Raw genomic sequence first — 22,861 nt, 5'->3', positions numbered from 1 at the left:
AAGTGTCTTCCAAGGCATAAAACTGAAAAGCAGCTACAACACAAGCATCCTCAGACTATTAGATACCATGTGAAACCTTTTTTAAAAGACCTCATATATCTTTTATAACATCAATACAGGGTCCAGTCTTGTAGCTGCTCATTACTATGACACGGTGTATCAGATTTTGTAGGTATTATTTTTTTAATACTTTCCAAATGTATATATGTGTAAATGTTTTTTTATTATTACTATTATTGTTATCATTTAAAAGATGAGCAAATCAAAGTTCTCAACACTACAGACTTCTGCTCAACAGAAGACGGGGTCGGAAGGTGGGAACAAGAAAAGCCAAAGGCACCCCAGCACTTGTCTTAGGCACAGATGTGCCCCCCAGCCTTGGGTAATGAGGAGTTTCTGGCTGTACACACGGACATTCTCTCGTGGATGTCAGTACTCCAATTTTTTACGCCATACCGGCCCATCTCCTTCTCATATCTCACAGACTTTGTCCTACTTGACTAAAGGGTATAAAATAAACACTAAGCCTTGGTAACAACTTGACCCCCTCTCCACCCGCTCTCCTGTAGTTCTACTAGCTCCAGGAGTGTGGCTTTCTCTATGGGTGCTCCTCGGTCCACAATGGACAATGGTGCTGCGGCTGTGTTCTGATCACATTTTCTGCCTTGGTACCACTTCCTTCCCAGGCTGTCTCTCCTCCCTCCCCACAACTCCTCTTCCCAGCCCCATCTCACTGAGTTTCCGTGCGGAACAGGAACTCGGCCTGGGTGCCTTGTGTGTTGTGTAGCAGGAAGAGCCGGAAGAGGTTTTTGTGAGGTCCATGGAGCTTCATTTCACACTTTTCCCCCCGGATGGAGGAGAAGGGAGCATGGTCAAAGACCAGGAACCGGCTACCCCTGCAAAAGACAAGGCTTTTCAACCTGCCCCCGGAGTTGCCGTGCTTCATCCACCCTCATACCTTTGGACCCAAAATCCCTGTCTTTAGCATCTGCACGTTCTCATAAAAAACATAAGACGGTGCTAACTTGCTCTCAAGATGGTAAGAGTTCCCAGGGATTTGTCACCCAGTGACATCTAGTGCCATGGTTACTTCACCACTTTAAAGAGTTGAAGAGACAGAACCAATAAACATTTTCTAAGGCCTTTAGGACCGAGAGTTAGAATCTGGAATTGGCTGAGTATCTCTGGGCAGTAGGCTGAGCCTAGCCCAAGGAAACCACAAATAGACCGATTGAGAATGTGATAAAGTAATTTGCTGCATTTTTCTCTGTGTCTGGAACATGGTACAGTCTTGCCATATGATCTTGTGACATAATATTTTGCTTTGGATCTTTCTTTTTCTCATCTAGGCCATGACCTGTGCTCTATGGGTTGAGCTACTGAGAAGTGTTCCTCTAGGAACGCGACCCCTCTCTGTCCCTTTTCGTCCTTCCCTCTTGCCTCATCCCATTTCCCTCTTGTGCTCTGGCCTCCCATTCCAGTCACTGACTCTCGGGGCCGAGACAGCAGCAGACAGTCATTGAAGAGATGCAGGTGGACTGGACGCGTGTTCAGTTTCCTTCGCAGCGCTGGGGAGACACTGAACTCCAGGGCTGTCAGCTCTCCACTCTTCACCAGCCAGCGTGATTGTGAAATGAGCGGGAATATCTACGGGGTAGGGGGAGATAGAAGACAGTGCCACAGCTGTGTCACACAGGACAAGTGCGAGGCTTGCTCTCAGTCCCATCCTCCTTGCCAATCATCTCGTTCACATCTCCCTCTGGCGCATAACTCATCCACTAGACTCTGTTTCTCTCTGAGCCTCTACCTACTACCGTCTACTCTTGTGTAGCTCCCATGTTCATAACTCAGGCAAACAGAAGGAGCTTATGGTCCGACCAGTAAAGTAACTATATGAGAAAGCTGAGCCCTGGAAGCCTGACGGAAAAAGAGACGGACGAGCCCAAGTAGGGCATTTGAAGGAACAAGGCAGGAAACAGCATGATGTGTTTCTTAGAAGTGAAAAGATTTGCGCAGTTCTGACATGTTCTTTCCTTGCTGGTAACCAGAGACTTGAGAGGAGCAGATAGAGCCATCCCTGGGAATGAGATGAGGAGAGCAGGGGAGGGTCTGCTTGGAGCTGGAATTTAGGTAAAGATAAAGGTACTGAACTATGATCAATTTGTGAATAAGGGATGTTCCCTCTCTGCCAGGGAGATAAGGACGCTATCTGTTCTGAGTTGGAATTTCAATGTGGAATGTTTATTCTTGATTTGCATTTTGATGGGAGATTTTGGTCCTATATTTAGATTCCATTTTACATGGCTTTGGTTAGACTAGATGCAGACTTGATAAAACATTGAATGGTTCAAGAAGCAAAATATGTATCTTTATAAAGGCCTACATTGGTAAGTTGTCTCTCATCCGCCCCATACTCCCCATCCGGTAACCACCGCCCTTTATTTCTTATCTATCCTCTAGAGTTGCTTTATGCCTGCACCAGCCAATGCATATCGATTTCTACCCTCCTACTTTTCCACCAAAGCTAATACACGATGACACACACAGTTCTACCTCTGCCCTTGCTCACTGAACAGTGGACCTGGAGAATGAATGAAGTAGGCATCTGGGCATCCCAGAAATAGGACAGAGCAGCAGGTGTGTAGAAATGAGGATGCAGGCTGGCACAGTGGGCATCCCAGAAATAGGACAGAGCAGCAGGTGTGTAGAAATGAGGACGGAGGCTGGCACAGCGGGAGTGAGGTGGTTGAGTGTTAGAAGGGGACTCGTGGGACATCCTGGGGAGTAACTCACTTTGCACTCAAACTCAATCTTCTGGCTCAAGTAGATCAGCTCCTCTGTCCGGCGCATCCTCTGGACGTTGTTATTGCAGTCTCGGATCAGCTGGGCATGAGCAGGGAGAGGGAAGAGGAAGAGCGCAGGGTTAGAGCGTTCACCTTCGAGGCCCCTGCAGGAGACCTGGACATCGGTGTGGCAGCCTCGGTCTTTTCTACAAGGCATGAATTGCATGAAGGCAGTAACAAACTGAAGTTCCAGCATTCGGGTACACTACGTATGACCTGATAGAATATTCTTGGGCCGAGTGAAAGTGAGATTTAATCTGGGGAATGTGAGAGAGAGAGCTCAGTCCCTTGGTGTGCAGTGTCCTTGGTGTGGGGGCGGCGGCCATGGGGTGTATATGGGGAGCTGGTGGACACTGGGACGTGGCTGAGCGATCCCATCAGCAGGACCCTGTGCTGTCTGACGCCAGGGGCCTACACAGAGGAAGAGCTCTCTGTGGGGCTCAGGGTGGGATGGCGGGTGCCTACCTCCTCCAGGGCGTGGTGGGCCTTCGTAGCCTCTGCTTCTTCTGCAGAGCCAGGCTGGGTTCTCTTCAGAATGTTCTATAGAACAAACAATAGACAGGAGCCAGATGAAAGAAGGGATGGGAAAAAGGAAGAGGTGACTGGGAATGAGCTAACGAAGAAGGTCAGGAACAAAGTTGGAGCAGCAAGTCACCCTGAGAAAGAAGGGTGTGGGCAGTGGGAAGACGCTCACGTCATCTGCAGGAGTGGGAGAGGGGCAGAAGAACAAACCGCCTTTGCCTTGGGGCTCCCTGAGATCCCCACTTGAGTTGAGGGGAGAGGACCAAGGTGGGATTGCCATACCTGGAGCAGCAGTTTGAGACGGGTGATGCGCTGGAAGGGCAGAATCAGAAAGGATTTGAGGGAAAGGCGTTGGCAGATGGGGTGGCTCTCCAGCTTCTCCAAGACCTCTCGGAAACTGCTGTTGGTGTTCCTGTGTGGGCAGCGAGCCTCGGGTAAGGAGGGATGTGGGGAGGACTGGGGGACACAGGGAAGGCATGGGGAGCGGACATTCTGTGGACAGTCTGTGGGATCAAGTGGAATCCCACAGGGGGCCCAGATGTGATGCTGAGGCCATCTGATCTGGAAGGTGGGCTGGAGCTTGAGATCCTAGAGCGGGCACAAGAATCCGTGCTCTGGCGACAGCACACTGGGTTGGGGTTGGAGGTTTGGGTGCAGGGTCGTGGCAGGGCCCCCATGGGGACAGAGTGGGGATCAGGTCTCACAGCAGATGTTGGAAAGTGCGTTCCTGGTAGGTCTGGTTGGTGACGTAAGGCAGGTAGACCCGGCGGAAGTTGGAGGCATGATTCAGGACGACATCACACACTTGGAAGGTGAAAATGTTATTCTCAAAGTTCTCCTCCAGGTCTGAGAGGAACCTACAGTATTCAAACCAGTCTCGTGAGACTTGTGGGCCTCAAGGGAGCAGGTGGCTGATCCCTGCTATCCACTGGGCTCGTGACATCTTCTCTTCAACAGGAAGTAACCTCTACTGACTGGCCTTGCCTCTGTGCCCCTGGCTATGCACTGGAGTTCTGTGTGAAGATATTCCTAGATTGCCCCAGATCTAACCCTCGGGTCCTAATACTCTGCTTCGTGTTCTTTTTACTTGTTCTGGTTTTCTAATCTTTAGATGCTTCCCACATCTCATCTCCAATGCCCTGCATGCCCGCAGTACATCTAAACTTCAACCCTGGAGGGCTTTCTCATTAATTTATTCATCCACCTACCGCCCTCTCTTCTTTGCTCTCCCTATCCCTCCTGGGAGTCATGGAGGGAGAAATGAGAGGGTGTCTGAGAAGGAAAAAATAACAACTAGAGGTTTACAGTGAGGCTGAGTGAGTGGTACTTGGGAGAAGAGGACTCTTACGTGGTACTGACGTCACGCACGTCCTGTAAACGAGAGAAGAGCCACTGCTGATCCTGGTTGGAAAGGATGGCCCGGAGCTGGGGTGAATGTTGGAAATGATCCACCGCTATGGTTAGACTGCGCAGATAGGAGGCCTCTGACACAATTAGCTCAAATTTGGCCTAGGAGGAGGAGGAGGAAGAGTCATTAAAAACATTTACTGAATCCCTGGGGTATGCTAGCCGCTGTGCAATGTTTTCGGGATAGAGAACACAGATCCTTCCATAGTGCACAGTCACCCCAGAACCTAACCTGATCTCGGGGGGGAGAGGAAAGAGCGCCTGAAGCAGAGGGAAGACATGTGTAAGCCCCCAGAGGTGTAAGAGGAAAAGGTGCTTCCAAGAGACTTAAAAAAAGCTTTTTTGGAACCATGCACTAACGTCGTGGCAGGAGCTGAAGCTAGAGCAGCAGCCAGAGATGAGGACTGGAGAGGTACGCGAATAACGTCAAACGGTGGGGGCTCTCACCCGTGGGGAAACAAAGGGACGCCCTACGTAGGGAACTGACTTGATCAGATTTGTTTTTTGTAAAGATTTCTGAGCACAGTGTGGAGAAAAGATTAGAAGGTGCAAGAGACTCATGTTAGGGGACTGTTGTAGGAATTCCAGATGAGTGATGAGGGCCAGAATAGCCATGGGAATGGGGCGAGGTGGCCAATTTCATAATTATTCGGGAGGGAGATTTAGAACGACACGGTTATTTGCTCGAAATGGGGGAGGAAAGAACAGGAGAGTCTCAGCGAATGCCTCAGATTTTGAGTTTGGTAACCGGGGCGAACGATGGAGTTACTTACTGAGGTAGAGAACTTTGAAAGCAGAACAAATGTAGGCGACGAAGGTAATCTGGGGGCTTAAGGGGCATTGGGAGGAAGCAGGATATTTGAGAACGAGATGGTGCAATTGTGTTTTAATGGAAATTGTCCAGCACCTGAGAACCCATCTGGAGGTTCCAGCAGGGGCACAATGACACATGGCCCTGTCTCCTCTAGCAGGGCTGCTCACGCTTTTCATCCAAGCATGCAGCTTCAAGACAGATGGATGGACAGAAAAGAGAAAGAAGACACACGCTGTGGTGATGAGTTGGATAACCAGTGACACGCGGGGTGACCCTACACACAGCGCTGAACCAGGACGTGCAGGCTCACTGGCGCCCTGCTCTGACAGTCCCCAATTCTATGACTTTGGGTGGCTCTTTTAACCTCTCAGAGCCTCTGTTTGCTTGTCTTTCTGTGTAGGTATAGTGAACCCACCTCACAAAGATGTTTGGCAGGCAAATAAATGGAGTCAGGTCTAGCACTTTGCAGACCCCAGAGTGCTATTTTATGGGAGGAATACGTATGTAAGCACAGAGGCTTGTTTTCTCTGAAGCATGGAGCCAGGGCTGGCGCAGGAGCCCTGGTGGACTTGAGAGTAGGCTGCAGTTGGTGAAAGAGAGCTAGGCTTCATACCATCTCCCCGTTGTTTGGTCCATAAATATGGGGCAGATTAGTGATTTTCTAAATATCCTTCATGTGCTTTAAAAGTTGAGGTCAGAATAGGGCCCCCAAGCCTGAGCTTCAAAAAACCTAGAATTTAACCTGCCTCTGTTTGACGTGCTAAAAGCACGGTTTAATCCATAAGAGCTTCTGGACCCAATTTTACTCCTTCTTACTTCTGAACAGGGCAGAGTGTGGCACTAATATGTATCAAACTATGTACCAGGCATGGTGCTAAAAGCTAAGTATGTGTCACTTCATTTAAACTGTATGGCAATCCTGAAAGGTAGGCATTTATTATCCTCAATTTTCAGATGAGGAAACTGAGATTAACTGAAGTTATAGACTTGCTAAAGTTACACAGCTAATAAATGAAGCCAGGATTCAAACCCAGTGTTTTATTCTCTCTCTCTCTCTCTCTCTCTCTCTCTCTCTCTCTCTCTCAGTATCTCCTTGCAATGCAGTTTTACAAAGGAGAAAACAGAAGTTTACGTAAAGCAATAATTTGGCCAGAATACAATAGCTAGCAAATATTAAAGTGGGCTTCACATCCAGGTCATTTACTCCAGAACCTAAACACCTAAATATTATTCCATAATGCCTTTCCATTGTGCCATGTTGTCTTCCTGGGAAGAAAGGTTTAACCCATATTTCAGGTTGATTCTAAGAGAAGCTCTCCATGTCAAACCCATACTGGTGAGAACTGAATGTCAGACAAACAGCCTCTACTACAGTCCTGCTATTGGGAAAAAGGACCAAGCAGAAACTGATGGTCATTCAAAAGCCTCTGAGACCAATGGACCACAGGACAGCTGCAAGGGGCACTCTTCAAGGGACCCAACAGAAAGCCCCTGCATGGGCCTTGGCTGAAGAAGAAAACTTTGGTGTAGCTTGAAACCCTGGTTGGAGAGGGAAATTTTAGTCCACCCAAAAGCAGCAGTGATGGGATTAATTCTACACTCTCCCCAACAAACTCCCTTTTGGAATGGTCCCTTTGTATGAGTCTGAACCAGTAACAGGCAGCAGTAAACGGCCCATGACATGAAGAGGTGGGGAGGCGGGCTTAGTGGTGACCTTCAGAAAGCAAGTCAAACCCATCGGGGGGGCGATGACCGATATGCACGAGTACGTGGTGGGGACAGCCTGCTCTTGGCGGTGGGGTCAGCAGGAGACAAGGATGTGAACACACAAGACTGTGCTTGCCTTCCTCACTGCCCCCCACCTCCACACCCCACCCTGCCCTGCCTGGTACCTCTTGCAGTTTTTGGTCTTCGTGGGTCATGGAGAGCAGCATGGTGCTGTTTCGCACCACGGGGATTTCCTGCCAGAGGGAGGCACTGGGAGCCATGGAGAGGCGCTGCACGTAAGACTCGGAGGAGACCGGGCTCTTCCGGGGCTGCCGGGGGGAGGCGGGCCCCGGGGCCTCGGCCACACTGTCCAGCCGCTGCTGACTCTGGATCTCCTTGTTCAGAACCACGTCGCTGTACTCCTGGTAAAGCAGCTGAGCTACAGGGTGAAGGAGCGTGGGAGAGGGAGAGAATTAGGGAGACGGGGGAGTTGAGGCCCAGAAACAGACAGAAGCCACCAGATTGCTCTGGCTCTCCCTGTAGGTGTCCCCACCCCGCCGTTGACAGCCAGCACCTCTCCAGTCCTGGGTAGTAGGGCTCCAGTTCTGTTTCAAGGTACTCACAGGAGTTGATGAGCTTCGAGCAGCGTCTTGAAAAGCCTCCCATCACTTCCTTTGGTTTTTTCTCCCTGTGGAGTAAAGAAGGCCCCAGGGGTGCTTGGCAGTCAGTGCACACGAAGCAGCCCCAGTTGACTGTAGATGACATAGTCTCTACCCTCTGGGAGATGTGCTGGGAGGTCAGGGCTAAGACCCCTGGAGAGGCAAGTGGTAGTCTGACCCACTGTGGGGTAGCTTGGAGCTTTCTTGGATGTCATGTTGGAGGTGTTTTTACAGGGGGTTTAGTTCATGGCCGAAGGCCTCAGAGGATGGGAGATTAGGACTCAGCTGACAAAACCAGATAGACCCAAGATATCCCTACCCTGGAATCCTGGTGTTTGCCTCTTCCCCTCCTAACTTCTGGAAGAGACAGGGCCCCAGAACACTTGTCAACTAATGGAAATCTTAGTATCCTAAGAAAAGAGAGTACAAGTGTGTCTCTTGGGAGAGAGGGTGACTCACCGAAAAACAATGGTGTCTGAAGAGCCAGAGGATTTTTCCAGGGCTGGACCTCTTGTATCTGAAACTGGAAATAGGTGAAGCAACTGAGGTTTCAGAGGGGCATTCAGAGATAGCCAAAGAAGGTAACAAACACCTAGAGTGGGAGCTATAGGCATCGGGGGCGGGGTTGGGGATAGAGGGGCAGGTGGAAAGGGAGGGAGGGAAGTTCCAAAATCGGAATCCTTTGAGGACACTCGCGTCAGATATGAACCCATCCCTCGTGTCACAAGCAGAGGGATGGACAAGTAGAGGATGTCTTTCTCCTACTAGGAGGGCAACTAGGTGTTGGTAACTAGGAAGTGGTGGGGAGGGGAGTCCGAAACAACCCTGGGAAAAAGATACACAATAGAAGAACACCATGGTTGGGTGACAGATGGTGACTGAGGGGAAGGAGGAGAGCATCAGTGAGTTCAGAGAGACTTTCAAGTGCTTCCCTCTGTGCTGGGGTTGGATGTATGGGTGAGCAAAGCCAGCAGGGAGACCCACAGGAGCCCTGGGGACAGAAAATGAATGAGGTGGTAAGAGCTAGAGAAAGCCTGGTCTGACGGCAGTGCTGCTGTGCTCCTTACTCACCTGAAGAGCCCACCATGGGCAAGATGGAGGGTCTGCGCAGGCCCTGCCGATGCCAGCCCTTGTGCTTATTTGAGCCCTCACCAGAGACTGCAGCCTGACCAGCGCTGCCCTCCGGCGGTCTCCCAGAGTCCCGTCGGTGGGGCCAGCTGGACGCCTTCTCCAGATGGGGATGGCTGGGTTTTTCAGGCTGCCTTACTTCACCTGGATCTGAACCCCTCAGGCTATTGACTCCTTTCTGAACTGTTCTTCTCAAAGATCCTCCAGCACGGGCCTCAGACTCTTCTGAGAGGCCTGGTTCCGAGGGCAGCCCCTGGAGCTCCAGAGTCCAGGGGGTGGTTGGGGAAGAGGGACTTAGAAGGGTCGTCACATTGCTGAAAGCCATGCCAGGGGGCACTTCACTCTTACTCCTACTGGTGGAAGCCAAAGAGTCTGTTGCTCTGCCCATGGCAGGAGGCCAGGAGGTACGTCCAGCAGAATGGGGAGTGGACACCACCCACCCTTGACAAACAGGCCTTGGCTTAGCATGAGCCCCTGAATTCATGGGTCCTCCCTGAATGCTCCTGTCCCTCCCCCTGGACTTGGGGGGTAATGGGGGTGGTTCGGTGAGAGTGTCTATGATAGGGACAGGGGGGAGAGGCCTATAGATTCTTGGGCTACTATTAGAAGAAACAGGAGAACGGTGGGGCTGGGACAAGTCAGGAGTTGGGGGTAATGGTTTGTTGTACCTTAACCTTGGGGAGGAAGAAGTCTGAGGATGGTGAGGGTTGTCCGGGGTAGAGGGCAGAGGTCGGTACTGCCTTGCCACAAGGGGGTCAGGTACTTCAGGAAATGAGCCTCTGGGAGGGCCACGTTGCCCTGAACTTAGGGCCAACTGAGGAGGATAGCTACACTGTCTCAGTGTGGGGACCACTGCACGGAGATGGCCGTCTCGCTCCACCATGGCGGGGTAGACATGCCTCTTCTGTGGGGCTGGAGGGGGCGGAGGTTCAGGGGCCTGCCCGTCTACAAAGACAAGGGGGGGCGAAGAGCCATAGGCAGGAGAGCCTGGGGCAAAGGATGAGCTACGTGGGGAGCCCCACAGCTGGCTGCTGCGGGGGCTGCTGGAGCTCTCTGGAATTAAGGGAAATTCTGGAGAGCCCTGCTGCAGAGTGGACAATGAAGTAGGGGATTCTGGAATGCTGCTGCAGTCCCTACTGCTCTTCCTGTACCTTCTTGGATTCACAGAGCCATAGATGGCAGGTTTGGGGGGCCTCTGGGGTAACTCTGACTGTGAGAAGGAAAGTGATATTCCTTCCAGGTCCGGAGTCAGCTCTGTCCTATGAGAACCCGGGAAGGAGTTGCTCCTCAGGTGTTGGGCAGCCCTTGCGCAGTTGGCTAGGGGGCTCTGAGGGCTGGCCCAGTCCAAGCTGCCACACGGGTCCATGGTGGCTTCTGCAGAGGGGAAGCCATGCAGAGTCTCGGGAGTCCCACAGGGAGACAGTTTATCAGTCAACAGAAAGGCTCCTGGGGTTTCTGGAGAATATGCAGCAAGAGAGGGCTTCTTCCTGGGAATGGCAACAGGGGCACTGGCCGACAATGAGATGGTTGTTCTGAGGGCAACTTCAGCAGGAGTGGGAGGAGCTGAGTCTAGAGTCCCTGGAGGAGTCACGGATGTACGGCCAGAGACCACCTCAGTCCCCAGGCTGGACTCTGCCTCCTTCCCCAACTCGGCTCCCTCCAGGTGGCTGTCCTCAGCCGTTTCGTGGTCAGGTGACTCCCCAGTGGGAAGGGAGCTCGGCAAAGAAATGGGCTGACGGGACCGTCCTGTTGGCTCCAGGGTAGGATTCAGAACTCTGGGGGACAGGTCCTCAGCCCTCGGCTCTGTCTGAGTCCCAGAAATCCTGGCCAGAGCACTACAGGCATCTGGAAACAAGTCACAAGGAGGAGAGACCTCGGGGGCTACCAGAGCCAGCGTGGGACAACCATCACGCTCTTCCCCCTGGCCTGTGCTCCTGTCTCCTCCCATGCCCCCCAGCAGGGCCCCATCCCAGTTTTCTGGTCCCTCCTCTGGCATCCCTTTCCCCTGTGGACCCTGAGGTTCTTGTCTTCTAGTTCCATTCAGCGATTTCCCCACTAAGCTTTGCTTCTCCTCGTGCTGCGCGTCCACCCTCCTCTCTCCTGGCCCCCTATACTCCCTCTTCCTTTGTTCCCTCTGTTCTAGACCTTTGTGGCCCTGAGTCCTCCTCTCCCACTCTTCATAATTCAGACCTCCCAACGCCCCAGTAAGCCCGTCTCTTCCTCCTGGGTTTGCAGGCATTACATCACCTTGTATCTGCTCCTGTCTCTGCCTCTGTTCTCCCTCCATACTATTAACCTGTGCTCCCACCTGCTCCTGCTCCCCTAAAAGCCCATCAGAACAAATGGACTCCCCCAGGGCTCCTCCCCCTGGAAAGTCCACTTCCTCTTGTCCCTGCTCCTGCAACCCCTCGGCCTCCTGGGGACACACAAACCCTCCTCTCCCTGGACTTCCCTGCCCTCCTGTAGACTGCAGCTCCTCCCCCTGCCTGCTGGTCCCACTTTCAGAATCCTGCAGGGGGTTGGTCTCTGCAGGGTGCTCTTCCCAGAAAGGCAAGCACGAAGTCTGAGCAGAGGCGTCTGGAGAACTTTCCTCCTTCTCTTCTGCTTGTCCAGTCCCCGGCATCATGGAAGCGAATTCTGGTCTAAATCCCAGCTCCACTCCGCTGCCCAACTCACTGGATACTGGGATCTTGTCCCGATGGTCACCCTGGACAGGGCAGGCCCAGAGCTCTGGGGAAGCCAATGCCTTTGCCTGTCCATCTGCTGGGCTCTGGGGCACTGCCTCCTGGCGCTCTGGAGTGTCCCAGGCCTCAGTCACAAGGTTTTCCTGGTTGGTGTCCACACCTGCAGGGGTATCCTTGGGGAAAGAGGTCATTCTGTCAGGTGCACAGTCATTCACATATCTTAAATCTCTCTGCTGGGTCTCCAAGAGTCGGCGTCTTTCTGCACACTTATAGGATGGGTCCTGGCCTTCGTGACCCTCAGGCCCCACGGCGGGGGTCTGGCCACTTCTCATGAGAGCTCCAGGGATGACACCGCATTCCGCCATGGCAGGAACGGCAGTCGGGGCTCCATGCCGGGGCTCCTCAGCCTCCATCGGAGCTGAGTCCTAAGGAGGAAGAGAAAGATTCAGTCAGCTCTTGCGCTTTTACCCGTCACACGGGCAGACCTGGAAGCACAAGAGTAAGACACCTGGTCTACTGTCATGCATTGAGACAAAAGGCACTCAACAAAAAAAGCAACCGCTTCTATAAAACCTGTCACATTAATTCATTTAATAAATACTGACACATGGACTTTTAAGTGCGGGGCTTTCAGTAGTGAATGAGACAAAGACTGTGTCCTCCAGACCTGCAGTCTTGCGGGGGAGACAGATTACATGGGAGCCCCGCTGTTAGAGTACCAGGCGCTCCCAGGGGTCATTACTCTCCAGATGGTATTATGTCATATCGTTTGTCCCCGTCTACTCTCTGGACACCAAGAGTAACTCAGTCTCACAGAACTCCCAGGCACTGTGAGTGACACACCCTAGGTCTCACAGACCAGAGAAGCAGTGCCTGATGGGGAATCTTCCTCCCAAGGGGCTGACAGGGGATTAAAATAAATCCGGCCATTACAGCCCATGCCTGATGTACTAACGTGTAGTACAATCGTCTTTACACAGGGTCTGGATTTCACTCATCTTATTTTCCAGTGTCTAATAGAGCCTGTAACTAACAATTTTGTTTTCAATGACACAGGCAGCTGTTGTAAAGTAGAATGACTTATTAGATTAGAACCTCAGCAGACACAGTGGTTACCTGTTTCAGGTAGGTCCATAAAACCGTGACCCTCATTATCTTACTCTCCCCTTCTCTCCAACAACCTTGTGAACTGTTCTCATTGCTGCCCACCTCTTCTCTCACTTCTAGCAGAATACCTCATCTCCCGCTTTGCAAAGTACTTACGTACTTGAAAACCAATGGAGCTGCGGGCATTTCAGAGCAACCTGCATTTTGCTCTTTCCGTCTTTTCTCCTGTGACAGTGGGAGAGGTGTCCCTGCTCGCTGAGCACCACCTCCCCTGGCCTGCCTTGTCAGGGATCTCAGCTGTGGGTGAGGTCTCTCACACTCCACCTCTGGTAGAATCGTCCCACCAGCATTTACCACGCGCACGTCTTTCTCGTCTTTCTAACTTGAGAAAGGACTGGTTCATACCTGCTGTCTTCTTAATCCCTACATCTCACCTATCTTCCACCCAACTTTAACAGCCCCATTCAGCTCACTTCCCCTCCGATCCTCAAGTTCTTAACTCCCAAGGGGACACTCTGGACACTTACCGCAGAGGTTCCTCTGCGGTATCGGACAGGAGAGTATCGGACACTCCTGACATTAGGAATACTCTTTCTTGTTATTTGTGAGACTACAGTTTCTCAGTTTAACGCCTCACACTTTCCCCAATCCTCTAACGAGTTTACTGTACTCCTCTTTCTCACACTTATCAACAATAGTTCACTTTCCATCCCCTCTGCAGCATTTACATAATGATAGCTATATAATTACGTATTTTGATTTATCATCTATCTGAAATAGGTGGTAAGCTTCACGAGATCAAGAATTACATCTGTCTGGCAAACAGACATATGAAGAAATGCTCAACCTCACTGACCATCAGAGAAATGCAAATAAAAACCACAATGAGATACCACCTCACCCCAGTGAAAATGGCTATCATCAATAAATCAACAAACAACAAGTGTTGGCGCGGATGTGGAGAAAAGCGAACGCTTGTGCACTGTTGGGGGGATTGCAGATTGGTGCAGCCACTATGGAAAACAGTATGGAGGTATCTCAAAAATCTAAAAATGGAACTACCTTATGATCCAGCAATTCTACTCCTAGGTATCTATCCGGAGAAACCCAAAACTCCAATTCAAAAATCTTTATGCACTCCTATGTTTATTGCAGCACTTTACACAATAGCCAAGACATGGAAACAACCGAAATGCCCATCGGTAGATGACTGGATTAAGAAACTGTGGTACATTTATACAATGGGCTATTACACAGCCATAAAGAAGAAAATCTTACCATTTGCAACAACATGGATGGACCTAGAGAACGTTATGTTAAGTGAAATAAGTCAGACAGAGAAAGACAAATACCATATGATATGTATTTCACTTATATGTGGAATCTAAAGAAAATAAGTGAATGAACTAATCAGAAACAGTTTTGGAGACATAGAGGAAAAACTGAGGGTTGCTAGATGGGCGGGGGGGTGGGAATAAGGGGGAAGGTGAGGGGATTAGAAAACAGTCGGTAACCACAAGATGGCCATGGGGTTTTGAAAATTAATTTGGGGAATATAATCAATAATGTTGCAAAGATTTGGTAGGGTATCCGATGGACACTTGTCTCATTAGGGAGACCACCTCAGGGATGATGTGGATGCCTGATCACTGCACTGTACACCTGAAGCTGAACAATAATGAATGTCAATTATGATTTTATATATATATATATGTATATATATGTATGTATATACTTACAAGAAGCGGAGTACAGCATTAGGAATAGAGACAGTGGAAATGTAATGGTTCTGTGCGATGTCAGAGGGATAGTGGATGGGGGAGGAGGGTTCACACAGTGTGAGGGATATAAATGATAAACGTCCAAGTATTACTTTGTCTTGTGCACCTGAAACTAATAAAAACATTTTTTTAAAAAAATTACATCTGTCTTGCTCAAACGTTTACATGTAGCTCAGTCCCCGGCCCACACTAGGCGCTCAATAAATACTTTTCCGTTACAGAATAAGACTCGGTTTCCCTCCTCGCCCACACTCCCCATATCTAATCTAGTCCTACTGACCGCACCTCCCCAGTCTCTCTCCTTCCCCCATCTCCCCCGCTAGACCCAGGTACAGCCTGCTGTCCTCTCTCCCCCAGGCCACTGCATCTGGGCACAGGCTGGCCACAGGCCTTCACCCAGCTCTTCTTGTTCTTTTTCCAAGGCATTCTCTACCCAGTCCCTGCGTGATCCTTCAAAGCCCTACTTCTGGTTTAAATTCTTCAGTAGCCTCTGGCTGCCATTGGGGCGAAACCCAAATAATCGGCAGGAGTTGCATTCCCTCCACAGCCTGCTCTCCACCTGTCTCTCCAGCAGCCCCGTCACCTATCAGCACCCACTGACTTTCCGTTCTTCTGCGCAAGCCCCCCTCTCTCTCCTGTAGGCCTCACGTGTGCTGCTGTTCTGCCTGGAATGCTCTTCTCCCGTGATTCCCACACAACCCTTTATGTTGCTCATATTCATGGCACTTGGAATTATATACTTAATGTCTCTTTCCTGGGCTAAACCATGAGCTTCGTGAGAGCACAAACACTGCCATATTAACTGCTCAGTCCCCGCTGCCTGAAGGTTAGTTGGCCCTCAACAAAGGTTTATCACACGAATGTGTGAAGGAAGAATGCAAAGCTAAAAAGCGTTGTTCAATTTCTAGTTCTGCCTTTTTGGTATCTTGCTAATTTAAGACAACTGTAGAAATCATTTCATTTATTTGAACACCCATTTTCTTATCTTTATAAAGGGGATAAAATATTTTCTTTGCAAGGAATTCTAATGAAGATTTTAAAAGTACATTGTTAAATTAAGGGTCATAGAAATGTTAAGGAGCGTAATTATTGCTAATGAGAGAGAAAGTGTAAGAAAGAAATATAGGTCTTACAGCTGGAAAGTCCTTTAGAGACACACCGACAACTTTGCTTAGGATACTGATGAGATTACTGAAAGTTAGATAACCTGGATACTTGCTCGTATTTAAGTAAATGGTACAGGGGAACTCAAATCAAGGTCTCCTGAATTAAGTCACCGGTAAGCAACCAGAAGTCCATGGGTAAGAAAGCTGGCAGGTCACAAGCCTAGAGAAGACTCCAGGTGGCCATGGAACCAACAGCTGTACCTGGACCTGTCTAGACTAGGCTTGAAGTGGCAGCCCACCCCCCAAAATGCCTGCAGGCCTGAGATACTGCACATGCACACATACTTGCATGAGCACACATCTAAACACACACACACACACACACACAGGAGCCACCCTTGCAGTTTCTATGCAATAGCGCCCAGCATAATAACCAAACAGGTAGGTCCCTAGCCACCCTGCAGATGTACTATGTGACAAGTTCCTGGCCACCTCACAGATCCAGATACTAAAGAGCCATGTCTAACATATACATACTTGTATAGAAGGACTTTTGTGTCCTTTTCCAGTTAATTGACACACTGTGCGATCTGTTCCCTGTATGTAGCCCTAAGGACAAAATACTATAATCATTACAGATGCTACTATGATGTGACCCTGTTCTCTCGACCACACGTTAAATAATATACTTGCTCACTGTAAACATTTTCTGAAACTTGGCTCCTACTTGTCTGAGGAGACTGTAACTAAATCTGTAGTCTCCCCTCACCCACATGTGTGTTCTCCTGGCCCTATATATACACCGCCATGTCATCAAAACAAGCAGTCTCTAAATATATAAGCATGTTTCTGCTATATTTAGGCAATACACACACACACACACACACACACACACACACACGTGCTCCACAGACAGACATCTTCCGTTCCATTCTAGTGACACAATCATGGCTGCCTCCTGCATCCCCACTGACACTACTTCTAACACTGTCTTTACCCGTTTGGAAATGTCAGTGGTCACCGACTCAGTCACCATGTCCCTTCACTTGATGGTCCTAGTGAGCTGATTGCCGTCAGGCACCACACACCTCGCACGTGACAAAGCTAAAAAGGAAATCTGTAAAACATGGTTTTACGCACATAAAGACAGAGGAGAGAGACTTTTGTGCATTGCTCATTACGTCAGAGTTGCCTCTTAGCTCCCTCTCCACTGGGAGTGAATAATCGCTAACAGAGCACATGCACACAGACACGCATCAGACAGGCCAGAGACGTTTTGCACTCGCTGATCCAGTTCCACACGCGACTGTGCTCAACACAAAGCTCCAAGTCACCCCCTAACGCAGTGTGTGACAGAGCTCAATTTCTCCCTTGGCGCTCCCAACACCTTAGCTCTTGTCCATTTCTACTCTCCAGACATAAAATCATATTTCAAAGATATCCCCCCTCCCCAGTCAACCCCCACCTCCATCACCCTGCTTCTTCTTCGGACCCACGTTGACTGCCGTGAATGTTGAGAACCATGCTTCCTGGATTTTCGAGCAGCGTCAGCTTTTAAAATTCTGATTTACACCACAAATCACTGAAATGCTCTTTGAGATGACAATACTTCTGCATTTACACTCCGTTATCTATACTGCTGCTTATCTTAAGAAAATACCCCCAAAGTCAAAAGACAGGTTCTCATTTTGATTTAGAAAATAAGAATACCACATAGATGTATGCCTTTATTCACTGGTTGACATTGTTGCCCCAACATCACGAAGATTTGAAAATAAGAGTAGCGATCTGGACCACTGGCGGTGAAAACCTGTGTTCTATACGCTTTAGGAAAGTCCTACCCTCCATCTGAGTGAAAACTTAACAAACATCTCGTATCTATTCCCTAATGTCTCAAAATACCACCTCATTCGCTGCCCTGTAGCCCAGATGGGCTTACACAGAATGCCCCTAGTGGCAACGCTGACAGATACTCCACAAGCCCACCGTGGCCCAGCTGCCACCCACACAGATCATGTGAGTGGGAGTGACCTGTGTGTGTCCTTAGCATAGACCTGAGGGCGACTCTGTTCTCACCCACCGTGCACACACTCTGAAAGGCACACACTCCAGACACTGCGAGTGACTTTCCGGTATCCAGATGCTGCCAGCCACCTGTTTGGGTCTACACCACTGACACTTGGGGAACACTGCTCTTGTTCAATCCATGACCCTGTGAGTGACCCATTCTCTCCATACCTCGTAGTGACTGGCCACTCCAGACACCACAAATGACATCATCTTGTCTATCCCACAGCAAGCCTCAGACAGACCACACTGTGGGCAGCCACTCTAGGGACCCCTAATGTGAAGAATCCGACTGTGTTTACAATCACTGTGTTCTTTTGATAAGAGGGATTCCTTTACATCCCTCCTGGCCCCTCTCTCTTCCCCACTGGGGTGATGACAGACATCCATCCTGACCCCCATTTTGCTAAGACGTAGGCAAGGACTTTCTCCACACTCCAGGTACAGATAAAACAGGAAGTCTGAGAAAGAGGCCACCTCAGGAGCAGTGTCGCTAGGAGCTGGGATTTCTGGAGTAGGCCAGGGACACAGGGCCTTAGAATGCCATGGGGGGAAGCAAAAGAGGGAAGAAACTGGAAATGAAAGCCACCCGCTCTCCCTCATCTGTTTGACACACCCTCCCTCCTGGATCTGACAAGAGTCCTGGCCAGAGTTCACTTCTAGGTAGACAGGAGGGCAAATCTGTCTCAGGAATCAGAGATCCAGGAAGGGGAGACGCGACTGAAATCTGAAAGCCAAGTGGCATCAGGAGTAGCTCTCCTAGGACAGTCTTGCTTATAAATGATGCTGGGAACTGGAGCCCCACCCCCACCCAACCCCCACCTCTAAATAGCTCCCTTCCCCGCCTCCTCACGTTCAGGAGGCAATATTGTGATTGACCTGAAGCTTCTGAAGTACTCCCCAGATAAGGGGAAGGAGCAGGGAGGGGCAGGAGTCATTTTTACTCAGAGCCTTGCTAGCCTGGGAGAGGTATGGCCTTAGACACACAGTGTGTAAATCCCCAAGAAACTCAGCGAAAGGAGGCCGGGGCCTAGTTAAGAAAGAGCAGACAGTAAAACATCTCTAAGTAGGGAACAGGTCCACAAAGGGAGTCTCAGTTATTCCTTATTATAGGGCTTCGCCTTGCCCAGGACCTTGACTTTGAAGAGCCCTATTATTGGGCTGGGGAACATCTGGGGGCAGGGTGCCCATTCCCAAGGCGGGGAGCAGGCCGGAAGCAACTTTTTCAGGCAAGAGCATTTCCTCCAGCTTCCCTCCTCTCCCGGACAAGGATACTCCGTCCCACGCCCCGAACTCTGCCTACGCCCAGCCCCCCATTTCCGGAGCCTGCGCCCCGGGACCCAGCAGGGGCTGGTCCCAGAGTGAAGGCCTAGTTTCCTTGTCTTTCCTGTCCCCCCCTTACCTCCACCGGGTCTCTACAGCCGCCTGCGGGAGCCAGGAGCTGCGAGGGAGAAGGGGACCCACCTGGGCAGTGTCACATGCTGTCTCGGCCCCAGAGCTCCCTCCGAGTCCCAGGCGCCGGCCGGCCCCGTCGCGTCTCCGGCCCCGTCCCCTGCGCAGGCCTGGGCTGCCTTAGCCGCCCCACCCGCGCCTGCCCTTCCCCGCCCGGCCGGGAGGGAGGGATCTGGTTCCCCAAGGAAGTTTCAGGTGAGGAAACCAGGGACACACCTTCCTGGGGGAGGGGCAGGGCCTGTCTGCGCCGCTGCCCCATTGGTGTGAAAGAAGCTCCCGCGTCTGAGCGGGGAAGTGGCGCCCGGCGGGGAGGGTCACCGGGCGGGAGCCCTGGGCAGGCGGCGGCAGGGGACAGGGGACAGGGGCCAGGGGACAGGGCCGGGAGGAGTGACCAGAAGGAATGGGACAAAGAGGGGAGAGAGTGGGGCCTCTCCCGTGTCCTTGTGTGTCTCTGAAATCTGCCTGGGTGTTTCTTCTCCCCTGCAAGTCTGCAGGTCTTCAGCTGAGCCTGACTCGCACCCTGCTGGCCTTCTGCCTGCCGTCTGGGTCTCTGAATGTTTGAGTCTCTGTGTTTGTAATTCCTCTTTCTCTTCCTGCCTCACTGTTCACTGCTCTTCCTTAATGTCCCCTTGTCTCTCCCTTAGGAGGAAGGGTGTAGCCTGCTGGCCGGCTGGCTCGTGTCCTGCGGTTCTGTCTCTCTCTCCCTCTCCCTCCCTCACTCCCTTCCTCTCTCTCCTTGCCTCCCCCTACAAGGCCATCTCCTACAGCCCTAGGAATGACATCTCTAAAACGGCATGCCATGTCTTTCCTCTATGTATGCTCTGAGTTCATTTTAGGATTTTTAGATATCTCGGGGTGTGTTTTCCTTCTGTTATTCTTCCCAGGACCTCTGTGTTTGTGTGTGTTTGTGCTGAAGTATCTAAGCCTAAGTCTCAGGCCCGTGTGGTTTTTCATGCCTGTATTTTTTTCCCGATTTTTTCAGGGAAAGCTTGTGTGCTGTTGGCCTCCAGTGCAAAGCTGAGGGTCTATCTTTATTCCTCTCCACAGACTTCAAACAATGCCAGAAGGTTCTGTAGTACAGCCGCGTGCGCACATGCAGTAAGAAGCCCTCACCTAGGCACTGGGATTCTAGGTAGGTAGGTCCATTTCAGTCAGACCACCCCAGCCCCACTCATCACTCCCGGGGGTTCCCTGCTCTTGTAAGTCAAGTAGAATCTTTCCAGGAATGCCCTGATCTGTAAGCCCAAATGGCTAGAGGGTTAGACTGTTTGCAGATTACTGCGCCCATTGGCTGCTGCAGATGCCGGCTGGCCATGCCTACCCCCGTTTTGAAGGGGGCTTTAGGGTACAACGTAATTAAAGCAGAATAGTGTCTTCTCCAATCAAGTCCTGAAACATTTCTGTGTTCAATTTCTGTGCTACTTCCACCGTGCTGCTCGGAGGGGTTCAGTCCTCCACCGTTCAGCAGCCTTCAGCCTACTCTAAGCTGCCATGTAGGTGTGGGAAACACCCAGGGAAAGCCAGGACTAGTTCAGGTAGGAGACAGCAGCGCCAGCACGTGTCATATGTTCAGAAAGGGGATGAGAGAGGGGAGTGCTGTAAGTCAGAAAGTTCACTGTAGCATTATTTACAATGGCCGAGATATGGAAGCAATTTAGGTGTCCATCGATAGGTGAATGGATAAGGAAGATGTGGCACACACATACAATGGAATATTATGAGCAATTAAAAAGAATGTATCTTACCATTTGCAACAACATGGAAGGACCTCGAGGGTATTATGCTCGGTGAAATAAGTCAGACAGAGAAAGACAAATACCATATGGTTTCACTTATGTGTGGAATATGAAAAAAAAAGAAAACAAATGAACAAACAAAACAAAAAACACTCATAGAAACAGAGGCCAAAGGAATAGTTGACAGAGAGAAGGGGATGCGGGGGATGGGTGAAAAGGGGAAGGGAAATATAGGCCATAATATTGTGATATGTTTGCACGGTGACATGATTACTAGATTTAGTGGGGTGATCACATGGTAAGGTATAAAAATGTCAAATCACTATATTGTACACCTGAAACTAATATATCTTATACAAACTACACTTGAAACATTTTTTTCATAAAGTCATAAAAAGAAGTTTAAGCTAGAAGTGTCTCTATTGCTAGGCTAGGAGAGCAAACTTAATCCAGGGTATGGGTGAGCAAATTTAGTAAACCCCTGCTGCCTGGGGACCAGTAGCTGACATTTGCCATGCTCCATACTGCCTACCAGGAGAGGGCAGTGTGGTCAGAGGTGCAGGGCCGTCCTCCCACACCAGCCTGGCTCTTCTTCTTGCCCCACGCCAGCTCCACTTGATTCTCCTTCATTATAGTTCTCTATCCCTTTGTTTTCTCTCTCAGGTCTCATAGACTTGACCTCCTCTTGTTCTACCAGCTCTGACCTATCAGCATTTTTGTTTTGTTGTGTCACCACCCTTGATTCAATGACCTCTGGGCTGTTGTCCAGAGAGTTAAGCATACAAGGCTCGGCTGACTTTTCAAGTAGTAGTGAGATGTAGGAACATTAAAACTTATCACTTAGAGCACCCTTGCCTGCAGGGTGTGTGCATGTGAGAACCAATCTAGCTCTGGGCTCCTCCTCTACCCTTCACGTGCAAACTATGGTTCTGTCTTTTTTTTCTTTCTTTTCCATTTCTGGATGCTTGTTCTTGGTGCCTGAGCTTCTTAATCAGGCCTGTCATCCTACCCCCATATTTTGATAAAGGGATTACAGTGATCTCTTTTAAAGCAGGACCACATAGAGTTATGCCTGGGGCTGTCACTGCCCTGACCAGACATCCTCTTGGTGACACCATCCCGTGTTAGCTGCCACATGGTCCCCCACTCAGTTAGCTCTGATTCTCAGTGGATCCAGTGCCAGTTCTTTAAAAACTGCTCTGGCCTGTCTGACTCTACCTTATGTCTGACTCACCTTTGAATTTTTTGAACTGATTTTGAACTCAGTTCTTTCCTTAACCTGACCGACCATGGTCTCTTTGTCTTTCTCCTTTAAGTCCAGCCTGACTTGGCCGCTGGGGTTCTTAGCTATCCAGTGCCATTCCAAGGGACGTATTTTTCCTGTTCTCATCCTTGGTTTCCCCTTAACTTCTTTTCTCAACCTTTGCACATTGGCACTAGCCTAAATTTAGTGCTGTTCAAGGTACAAATACTAATTGTTTCATCCACTTTTTTTCTTTCATTCATTTACTCAATATGCATTTTTTTAAACCAGATATACAAAAACCAAGTCTCTGCCCCCAAGGAGCTCTCAGTCTAATCGAGGAGAGACACAAGTAGCAAATAATGATAGCAGAGTGTGATGTATTGTGTTGAGATGTACACAGAGAGCAATGGTGACATAAAGGACAGAGCACTGCTTGGGGAGTAAGAGAAGGCTTGAAGGATAAGGTGATTATTTGAGCTGATTTGTCTGAAGTACTCTGTTCACTGGTGGAGAGGAGGACAGAGAAAGGCATACCAGCAGACGAAATGGGACATGCGAAAACAGAAGCCTGAACACCTTCTGTTGAGGGAGGAGCAAAACGT

At 50.1% G+C, this 22,861-nt stretch overlaps 1 protein-coding gene across 1 annotated transcript in view; it reads right to left on the bottom strand.

Moving 5' to 3' along the window:
* Positions 1-22,861, bottom strand: part of ARHGEF5 (Rho guanine nucleotide exchange factor 5) — a 47,872-nt gene that overhangs the window by 6,021 nt on the left and 18,990 nt on the right. Inside the window, exons 3-13 of the mRNA XM_081038257.1 lie at positions 9,024-12,189; positions 8,412-8,475; positions 7,917-7,981; positions 7,479-7,732; positions 4,714-4,874; positions 4,070-4,222; positions 3,648-3,777; positions 3,309-3,383; positions 2,794-2,883; positions 1,490-1,647; positions 735-896 (exon numbers count right to left, since the gene is read on the bottom strand). Coding sequence (XP_080894383.1) covers positions 735-896; positions 1,490-1,647; positions 2,794-2,883; positions 3,309-3,383; positions 3,648-3,777; positions 4,070-4,222; positions 4,714-4,874; positions 7,479-7,732; positions 7,917-7,981; positions 8,412-8,475; positions 9,024-12,177 — 4,466 coding nt within the window. The 5' untranslated portion in view covers positions 12,178-12,189. The remainder of the gene's footprint in view (positions 1-734; positions 897-1,489; positions 1,648-2,793; positions 2,884-3,308; positions 3,384-3,647; positions 3,778-4,069; positions 4,223-4,713; positions 4,875-7,478; positions 7,733-7,916; positions 7,982-8,411; positions 8,476-9,023; positions 12,190-22,861) is intronic.

Source organism: Rhinolophus hipposideros (genome assembly GCF_964194185.1).
Source record: "Rhinolophus hipposideros genome assembly, chromosome: 25".
NCBI lineage: Eukaryota > Metazoa > Chordata > Mammalia > Chiroptera > Rhinolophidae > Rhinolophus > Rhinolophus hipposideros.
Note: the sequence above shows the minus strand (reverse complement) of the source record. Positions and strands in the feature narration are given on the sequence as shown.